The sequence below is a fragment of the Physeter macrocephalus genome, chromosome 11 (assembly GCF_002837175.3).
Source record: "Physeter macrocephalus isolate SW-GA chromosome 11, ASM283717v5, whole genome shotgun sequence".
In the NCBI taxonomy this organism is placed as follows: Eukaryota; Metazoa; Chordata; class Mammalia; order Artiodactyla; family Physeteridae; genus Physeter; species Physeter macrocephalus.
In genome coordinates, this window is record NC_041224.1 from 54887402 (window position 1) to 54898043 (window position 10642).

The window sequence follows — 10642 nt, forward strand, 5'->3', positions numbered from 1 at the left end:
CAGTGGTTAAGAATCCAACTGCCAATGCAGGGGACACAGGTTTGAGCCCTGGTCTAGGAAGATCCCACATGCCCTGGAGCAACTAAGCCCGTGTGCCACAACTACTGAGCCTGTGCTGCAGAGCCCACAAGCCACACTGAGCCCACACAGCACAACTACTGAAGCCCATGCTCCCTAGCGCTCGCATGCTAAAACTACTGAGCCCACATGCGGCAACTACTGAAGCCTGTGCACTCTAGGGCCTGCATGTTGCCAACTACTGAGCCTGCATGCTGCAACTACTGAAGCCAGTGCGCCTAGAGCCTATGCTGCGCAACAAGAGAAGGTGCTGCGATGAGAAGCCCGCGCACCACAACGAAGAGTAGCCCCTGCTCGCCGCAACTAGAGAAAACCCATGTGCAGCAATGAAGACCCAACACAGTCAAAAAAAAAAAAAAAAAAAAGCTTGTATAAGGGAACTTCTCATTACATATTTGCTATCATTATTTTAAATGTGTGATATCTGTGGTTCCAGGAGGCTTACCAATAAAGCAAATAGTGTATGATATTAACTTCTAGTGAATTTACAAATTATTAAACATGCCTCAATACAGAGGAGTCGAACAAGAAGAATACTGATGCATCTATAATTAATTCAAATATTTTGATAATAAATTGTTTCTCTAAGTCTCATGCTTTCAAACAAACTATAATTATATAGTGGTTTTATCTGTGCACACAATCACTGTGAGAGGGACGGAGGTCTCGGTGGGAAGGCCTCTATCGCCCTCCATGAGGTTGGGCGACAAAATGTCAGGTTCACATTGCTGGCATGAAGTCATGGTAAACAGGCACCATGCCGAAAGGTAGGGAACTTAAGTCTGCTCTTAAACCGCAGAAGTCTGGATCGAGTCACTTCACTTCCCTGGGCCGTGATTTCCTCATTTTTAAAATGAAAAGACACAACTAGATGGCTCTCTTGTCCCTGTCACTGCTCAGGTTTTATACTCCTACCCACTAACAACAAAATATTTGCTGTTCTGAATAACTGAATGTTCTATTTTACTTGACAAATAACATAAGTACCGTATATGAATGACAGATGTTCAAGAGATGTTGTTCATCCACAGGGGCTTGGTCTTAGAATGAAAACTCCTAGAGTGTGCATAAAGAACTCTTGATTTGATGACTCACGTGACACTTGAGTCTCTGGTAGTGTCAGAGGTTTGTTATTAGAGACAAGAACCATAAAACTGTACCACAAAGTGTACCTGATTATGTGAACTTTGCTGGTGGTGGTAAGGAGTTCTACATAAGCTTAAGGTTGGCTGCCCTTATGTGTTAATATTTTAAAAGTTCAGAGTATACTTTTTAAGGTACATGTGAAATGAAAATGTTCCACTGTTGTAGGAGTGACGATATTATCCAGCACATAATTCTGGATCTGATACTAACTAGTTCCAGAACCCTAGCCAAGCCACTCTGAATCTCCTTTCTCTACATGTAAAATGAGGTGAGGATCCAAAGACATAATAGATGTGAAAACACACTGGAAAATAAAAACCATCATACAAATGCCATAAACTGTTATTCTGCTCTGCCAAAGAAATGGAATGATCAGTTAATTCAAATGGGATGGATTCAACATGCCAGTTCTTTGAGGTAAAGAGACCTCCAAATGGATGGATTGTCAGAATTTTCCATCCAGATGCTTGCTCCTCTGTCAATTTAGCCTAAGTCAACTCGAAGGCATCCCTTATGCTACATACACTCCTTATCAATTAAGCTCTCATTTAGATACTTAGGTTTTTGTTTTGTTTTTTTCACGTGGTCAAGATTTATTTCAAGGCCTGAAAACACTGACTAATCGAAAATGGCCCTACTGCAATTTCTTATAATATATAGATACTTTATATATGAAACTTTAAAAAATGTAGACACTATTAACTAACTCCTAAACCACACACTATAGGCTTTTCAAAAGCAACAGTTATTTAACAAAATGTAAGGTGACAATATCAAAGAATTTTCACACTTAATGAGGACACAATCAGTCGCAAGCTACTCAAACACAAATCTTTTTTACACTTTCCATGTTAGTTTTTAACTTTGTTTCATAGAACCACTGATAATTGAGACTTCTTTCAAGTATAGGATTTCTAACATTAAATTACATTTTCTAAGTATTTCTATAAAGAAGAAATGAAAAACACACATACTACATTGTTTGCCATAAATTTGTACACCAAAAAGTCAAAACATTCCTGCTTCCCCCTTCTCCAACATTAGCTTTAGATGTTCTTCTAAATATGATACAAACAGTTTTGTTAAAATCAGTTCTCATTTATGCAGATTAGGGGAAAATGGTTTTGTAATGCGTTATCTTTAAAATGATCTTCTAGATAGCACTCTTCAGCCTTAAATTACGTTGTGCACACACAACTACAACAGTCTGCATTTGCTCAGGAACATATAGTCACATTAAAAACAAATAACTTTGTATTTCATAGTTTAATTGGCTCTTAAATAGTTTCCCTAGGGGGAGAAACAAGTATTTTGTGTTGTTTAAGAAACTGGTATATATAAATGAAATGCTAGGTGTTCGTTTAAACTTTGAGGAAACCTACAGATGAACCTTTGGGTGTTTTTTCTAAAATGCAAGAGATATGCACTTAATCACTGTTCATATAGTAAAGCGATGGGATGGCAGATACAGACGCAGATGAAACTCTACATTTTGTAAACGTAAAGTTGTATATTCTAAATGGAAGAACTGACACTGACAATTGTTTACAGGAAACAAAGGTTAAGAAAAATGTTGAAGAATATATACTCTTAAAAAGAGAGAAATGTTATACAACACAAAAATGAGAACTAGAGATTCGAAAAACACTCATTTTACTGTTTTAAAAGAAAAACAAAAAAATAATAGGGAGAGAGTCTAGACCAATTAGAACTGAGGCAGCTGTAACAAAAATGGAACACAGTACAATGATTTGAGCCCTTAAAGGAAATGGCTAACTAAAATGAACTTTCACAAGCCTTCATGTCTATAATAATATATAAATGCACAAAATATCAAAAATACGAAGTCTGGATTTTTCCCCTTAGGTTTGTAATAAACTGTCAAACCTCTGCTTAATATAGTTACTTTTATGAGCCTTCTGATTTGCAGAGCATGATATACAGGTACATGCATGCTAGAATTTTACCATGAGAATTATAGTTCTCAACTCAAACTTACCTGTTACCCATATTTATATATATTTCATTTCCATTATAAAACACTTAAGACCTTTCTAGTGGTACATTTTAATCAACATATTACATTAAAAAGAATCTTGATTTTTAAAATGAACCTTTTCAGTACTGTAACATGATGGGTTTAATTGAACAGCTGGAACATAATATGGTAACTACATTGTACTGTTTAATTCACAGCTGTAGGAAAATGTTTGATTTTTAAAATATAACCAAGATGAGACTGTAGAGTTATGAGCAGTAAAATATTAGAAAACAGTGAATGAATAAATAAGATGCTTTTCCTTCAGTGGCCATTCATTATTTTGCTTTTAGGAACCTGGAAGAAATTGTCTTCTTTGAGTTTCAAATGTTCTGGTAAATCTAGTCGTTTCTTAGCTTCCTCAATATCACCTTGAATTGCTGAAATAAGTGACTCTAAAGAATCAAAGTTCTTTTCTGGTCTGAGGTAGCCGACGATGGCCACGTTGAGAATTTCCCCATAGAAGTCCTCTTTGAAAGTATGCATGATATGAGTTTCCATGGACTTTTTTGTATTCTTGTAGTATGGGTTCCATCCTATGCTCACAACCATCTCATGGGCGTCGCCACTTCCAACACTGGCCCAACCATAATATATGCCAGTGGATGCATCAGCTGGAAGATTATCTACTACTGGTTCAGGAAAGTTAGCTGTAGGGATGCCCAGCTGCTTGGGGCCGCGACCGAAGCCCCGCACCACCTGGCCGCGGCAGCAGTACGGCAGGTGCCTCATGACGCCGTAAGCTCGGGGTGCGTGCTGAGGGCCAGTCCGCGCGTCCGGCAGAGCTGCCGTCGAGGCGGTGCCAGGACCCCCGGACCAGCCGGGGGACACGGGCGGGAGCTCCGCAGGCCGGCCGGCCGGGCGAGCGCACGGGCGTACCACGGGCCGAGCGGCGCGGACGACACGCCGCGGCGAGACGCTCACGCCGCTGACCGAAAAGAAGGTGCCGGGCGACTCAGACGCTGCGTCTGGGCTCCGGGACGCCGGCGACGGCTGAAGGGCGGCTGTGGGTCGGGAGCGGGGCGGGGGCGGGCCGGCTTGGGAGGGCCCCCCAGCCCACCGAGCGCCGCGGGCCTACGCACTCTGCCTAGGCCGAGCTGATACTTAGGTTTTAATTACACAACAAATCTTGGCCTGCTGCAAAGTAAAAACTAGGAAGAGTGTGTGATTCATCTTTAAAACTCACCAGCTAACATCCTGAAGAAACAGAAAGGTAGCTAAGCGTTCCCAACCAGCCACCACCAATGAACAGTTATATGAATGAGTATGTGGCGGGCACCTTCTCGACCATAATGCAGCAGAGGATCTCATTCGTTTCACTGCAAAGCTTATTGTAACGAAAACCGAGACCCTGCTTTCTGACCAACCTGTTGCTACAACATGAATACTTCACTTTCTTGGTTTTCCACTGGAGGTGAGAAACAATGTTTTGAGAGCATTTTACACCTTCCATAAAAAGAAGGCAACAAGAAAATGTGCTGAGAGATTCTTCTCTAGTCCAGGAAACCTAAATAAAAGTCTCAAACCAAAACACCACCGACACAGTTGCAGCACTTAGAATAAGTCGGTAGCATTTGCCTAGTAATAATCTAGACTCCACAGAGTGCTCTCTTAGGGACATAGGTTCCTTTCCTTTCTTCTTCCATTCATATCCGATTTTTGTGATCATTGTTAAACATTTAACTGGATTGATTCAACTGACTGGCTACATTTTGACAGCTTGAAGTACCAAGTTAGTTAATTAACTCATTTTCAATTAACATAGTTGCTGCTAACCTGGTGTAAATTACGTCTCCTCAGACTCTAGAAAAAGAGAGAAAGGAGGCCCATGGGACTGAGATTTCTATTGCATATCCCCTTCTGTCAGAAGTTTCCAGTTCAGGTCAGACCCATAAAAGAATGTCTTTTTTGTGGTTAAGTGTTCACTGGCAGCCAGGTGCTAAGATAGTGCTGAATCAGCCCAGAAGAGAGGGAGTAAAAGGAAGAAGAAAGTTTGGTTTATAGGCTGAAGTGAGCAAAGGAAACAGAGCCTGGCGAGAGTTATATATTGCTCCAGGCGGGCACAGGTGGATGGAACTGCAGGCCAGGTCAGAAAAAGAGAAAGATTTATGTTCTGTGCAAACAAAAGGCCAGAAGAAAAATCACCAATCCGGTTGGGCAGCTCTGAAGTGAAGGAAACAGCTGTTCATACAGTGAGGGAATGGTCAGGTAAGACGAGCTGGAAATAGTCATCAGAAGGCCATCTGCTGACCTGGGAAGGCATGCCCTCGAGGCACGGAACAAATCCAGTCCTCCAGGAGGCCACGCAGAGGGGCCAGTACTGGCCGGGCCAGGAAACAATGCCAGGACAAGGCATTAAAGTTACATGAGCCTCACGTAAGAAGTTGCCTGGCGAGTTTACTTCCGAATGTGAAGTCGAGTGGAAACACAATGTTTTCTTCTTTGAGCACTTGGCATACCCACTCCACCGGGCCTCTCTGTAAAGCAAGAATGCGGAGAGGTATTTCATCAAATGCCAGTGCCCTGTTACCCATCACCTTCTCCGGAGGCTGCTGCTTCACCCCTCCTGGCCGCTGGTGAGGGTAGCCGTCAGCTTGGGGCAGCTGCCGGCTTGGGGGTCGTGCCACAGCACCCCAAGAACTTGTGGCCTCAGTGAGGAGAGCGGATAGGAGATGGCCTTTGACCACGGAAGGCAGCCTGCTGGGCAATAGGATGGGCAAAAGCCAGAAGGGGCACAGAAAGGCAGGCGGAAATGAGAGCAGGAACTGGCAATGACCTTGCATTAATGGCCAGCATACCCCACTGAAATAAAGGCTGGCATGAGTGGGGCTTTGCTCTAAGGAAGCCGGCAGCAGCTGGGTCCCACCAATACTAATGAGCGTCATTATATCCCTTGTACAAACGAACCAGATTTCAGACAAAAGGTGGGAGAGAGAAAAGATTTCTATCATAACACAAAATACAAGATGTATGACCAAAAGTCATGAAAAAACCAACTGACAATTGGTGGGACAGCAATGGCAATCAGAAGAAAGCACTGCCTGCCCAAAGTACTAAGATTAATAAGAGTGAGTGTTGTGGCATTATTAGTGACCAAAATACAAAGCTGAAGTCAAATCCCTGGCCACCCTCCCTTCTCTCTCCCCTACCCCATATTTCAATATCTATGTCCTCATGGTGTGATAATTTACACACACGTACAATACATATTCATATACATAGAAAGAGTGAAAGTAGTAACATTTGTTGAATCCTTATTATATGCCAAACACTCTTCTATATCCTTTACAGGTATTAACTCATTCAGTCTTCACAACATGCCTAAGAGGTAGGAACTATTTCTATCCCCATTTCACAGATAAGAAAATGAAGCACAGAGAGCATATGCCAGATAACACAGCTGGTAAGTATCTGAGCTGAGATCTGAACCAGGCATTCTGGGTCCTGAGTTAGCATCTTCATTTGAGTTCCTGAAATCTCAGACCAGGGACTTTGGTGATAAGTGGTTAATTATCAGTGCTGAGCTCCTCACATCCAGCCCTCTCCAGACTCCAGTCCTCAAACCTACTGCTCTCTGAGGTGCTATCCCCTCATCTCTGTCCATTCAGATCCTTCTCTTTCTTCATGTCCCAGCTCAAGACTCAGGAGGTTACCCAGCTGCGTGCCAAACCATTTTCTCTTCCTCCTCAGCCGACAGTGAGATTACATTTCCCGATCTCTTTCATTTAAGGGTGGCCATATAACAGGCTCTAACAAGTGGAATGTCAGCAGAGTGACACGTGCCACTTCCAGGCCTAGCTTATGAAACTCTGCATGTGGAACCCTCCTTCTAGTTTGAGGCAGATAAGCATGGAGCCTTGGGAAGCCACATGCTGAAGCCAGTGATGCCATTTGATAGATGGTCCTGATCCCTAATCCCTGCTTAGAGGAGGGGCACCCACTAATCAGGAACTCCCACGTGGGTCCTCATATAAGTGGGAAATAGACTTCCAACCATCACATTGGAATCATTGTAACTAAGAGTTTGTTTACTGTAACAGCCATCATCACTCTAACTAATATGAACTTTGATGGATCCACCTCTACACTAGGCTCTGTGTTTGTAAGCTGGTTCCTGACCTTAAAGAATCCACAGAAAAGGGCTTCCCTGGTGGCGCAGTGGTTAACAATCCACCTGTCAATGCAGGGGACACGGGTTCAAGCCCTGGTCTGGGAAGATCCCACATGCTGTGGAGCAACTAAGTCTGTGTGCCACAACTACTGAGGCTGCGAGCCACAACTACTGAAGCCCACATGCCTAGAGCCAGTGCTCTGCAACAAGAGAAACCACCGCAATGAGAAGCCCGCGCACCGCAACTAAGAGTAGCCCCCGCTCACCGCAACTAGAGAAAGCCCACGCGCAGCAACGAAGACCCAGTGCAGCCAAAAATAAATAAAATAAATAAAATTTTTTAAGTTTTCGAAAAACAAAAGAATCCACAGAAAAGAGGGAAAAGAGATAAATAACATAAATAGAATATAAAAGTGTTGCCATAACAGAATGTCTAATATTTTGTGGGAATACTGCTAAAAGCCTGAAGTCAGGAAAAGCCATTAGAAATACAGTGACAGTAGAGGAAAAGGTGGAGTTAGCCTCTCTCCCTGATAGACCCAGCCCATTCGTTCCATCCCAGTGAGGATACTGGGCCTCACTTTATGTTATATGGTGAAAACTGTCCTCGAAAAGCCAGTCCTGGTGCCTACAATGCTCACCAGCTCTGTTCAAGGGACATGCCCCCTTTGTGCCCCAAACGAAGGGAATATGCCTCAAGCTCTGCCTTAAGCATGTCTGTGCCCCTAATTAGACCAAGGGTGGCCCAATCTCCAGGGTGACTTCAGTCCACTGGGGTGGTCTGATGTCACACTGTGCCCAGTGGTAATTAACTAGGCCATTCAGATTCTCCCACTCCGGAAGATGAATGAGGGAACCTCGAAGGAATTAGCCTATTGGAGCAGGATGAAAAAGAAGAAGGCAGGCAGAGAAGACTGGAACACAGGCTGTGCCACAATGAGAATGCAGATCCCACCACTGAGGGGCACGTTGGTCAGCTGCTTCGTGGCAAAAGCAGATGGACTCTGGCTGACTGAAGGAGAAAAGGGATTTGTTAAAAGGGGAACAGAGAGCTCACAGAAGCCCTCTGTCTTAGCCTGGACTGCTGTTACATTCCATAGACTGGGTGGCTTAAACAAGAGGCATTCATTTCTCATGGTTCTAGAGGCTGGAAAGTCCAAGACCGAGGTGCCAGCAGACTTGGTTCCTGGGGAGAACCCGATCCTGGCTTGCAGACAGCCACCTTCTTGCTGTGCCTTTCCATGGCAGGGTCGAGGGAGCTCTCTTGTCTCTTCCTCTTATAAGGGTACTAATGCCATCAGAGGGACCACACTCTCATGACCTCATCGAAACCTAATCACCTCCCAAAGGCCTCACCTCCAAATACTGTCACTGGGGTGTATGGCTTCAACATATGAATCTACATAAACATTCATTCCATAACAGCCTCAAAAACAGAGCTAGGCTTGGGGGTTCTGCTGCCAGGAACCACAGCCAAAATCACTCTGTAGTTATGTCCCATAATCCTCTGCCATCCACCACTCAGTGAAGGGACTTGTCCCATTAGCACCAGTGCACCAGGCACTGCCCTGTTCGTCTTCTGTGGCACTTGTCACCTCCCACCTTCTGCCAGGATCATTTCTGACCACATCTGATCCCCCTACAAGAAAGTAGATCTGTCTCTCTATGCCTCTCACGGCCCCATCAGGAGTTCAGCATAGTGGTTAAGTGAATGCATCAATATCTAATGAATAAAAAGAATTTCCATTTAATAATGACAGCTGCCTAAAGTAATAAAGCTGCAATAACAGTAGCTACAATGTATTGGGTATTTACTAAGTGCCAGTAAATTCTTCAGTGCTTGATGTGCAGTCTCTCATTTAATCTTTACAGTAACCTTGTAAGGAAAGCATTATTATTATCTCCATTTTACAGAGGCAGAAGCGTGGACTTAGGGAGGTAAGTAACTTGCCCAGTTTCACTCACCAAGTAAATTAGAGGAATAGGATTCAAGCTGTTGATAATGTCTCCAAAGCTCATGTTCATTACACTTTTGGATCATCTAAAATAGACCCCACCCGGCACCTGCTCATGTTAAATGCCACCAAGATAAGAAAAAACATTCCCATAGCCCATTTCTTTCCCCACTCACTCTTCCCTCCTCCCCAAAAAAGTTAATAATGGAAAGACACACGACATATCCACCACAGATTACTGAATGTCAGTCCATTCAGCTAATTTCAAAAAAGATGATGCTAATTATTAGACATAATGAAAACTTGCTCTTCAACCACAATCCAAGGGGAATAGTCCAATTGATTAACAGGGATTTCAAACCACGCATTCAATTTCTCCTGCTCGTGTTGTAATGGATGGGAAAAATTGGTTTGTAGACAGAGATTTTTGAGAGCTAAGTGTCGAAGACACTGAAGGGAGCCACCTCATTAAGTCCTAGGCCTGGTTAGGCAGGCTCTCGAAACCAGAGGCAAAGCCAACGGCAGGTAAACTCACTACAGGCATTATTTAATGAAAGTCTGCACTTTATCAGAGCATTCTTCCTGAGTCCTAGATTTTTTTGCATGTTTTTTTTTTCTTTCTTTTTCAACCATTCGTTAGTCTTTTAAAAAGGCAGCATTGAAGCAGTTAAAAATAAATCTAGGATTTGCAGAACAATAAGAACTTAATCATGGCAGCAAACTAAACCTCAGGGACAATTTTAGTCTCCAAGTTAAAATATGGTGTCTCTGAGTAAATTGACTTTTCACAGAATACTCTAACATAATGCATAATAGTCAGGCACTCCAAGAGAAGCTCCTGGGTATTGGGCCAGAGCCCACAACCAGCAGAAAGATCATAGTGTATGTTGAATAAAATTACCCATTCTAAAGGTCCTCAGCTATCTTGAATATTTTATTAGAAACCTTTTTGTGGTGGAGACCAACTGGGAGCTCTTTCTCCAAGGAGCGAGCTGTCAACGGTAGGAGAATTGAAATCCAGACCAAGTCAAGCTTAATTAGATCTCCCCCCACCTCCAACCTCACATTTCTGGTATATTCTTTGCTGACCATGAAACTTGATAAATAATAATACATTGGGATTTGTCCCCCCTAACCTTTCAAAAAAGAAAAGTGCAATTGTGGACAGGTGGAGAAAGAAAATAAAAATGTAGTGGCAGATTTCAAGACTCTAGACAAAATACTAGCTGAATGCTACTAATAATGTAATCACAATAAGGTGATCAGAAAACTCACAGATGTGCCTCAAGGGTGGCATTGGGCAAGGAACAATTC

At 43.1% G+C, this 10642-nt stretch overlaps 1 protein-coding gene across 1 annotated transcript; it reads right to left on the reverse strand.

Annotated features, from left to right (window-relative positions):
- Positions 1–3431: 3431 nt before the first annotated feature.
- LOC102977437 (uncharacterized) lies at positions 3432–6147 on the reverse strand. Its single transcript, XM_024128702.2, is given in 4 exon segments — positions 3432–4138; positions 4140–4186; positions 4189–4266; positions 5664–6147. Coding segments are annotated over 4 exon segments (1221 nt in total). The 3' UTR covers positions 3432–3526.
- Positions 6148–10642: the final 4495 nt, after the last annotated feature.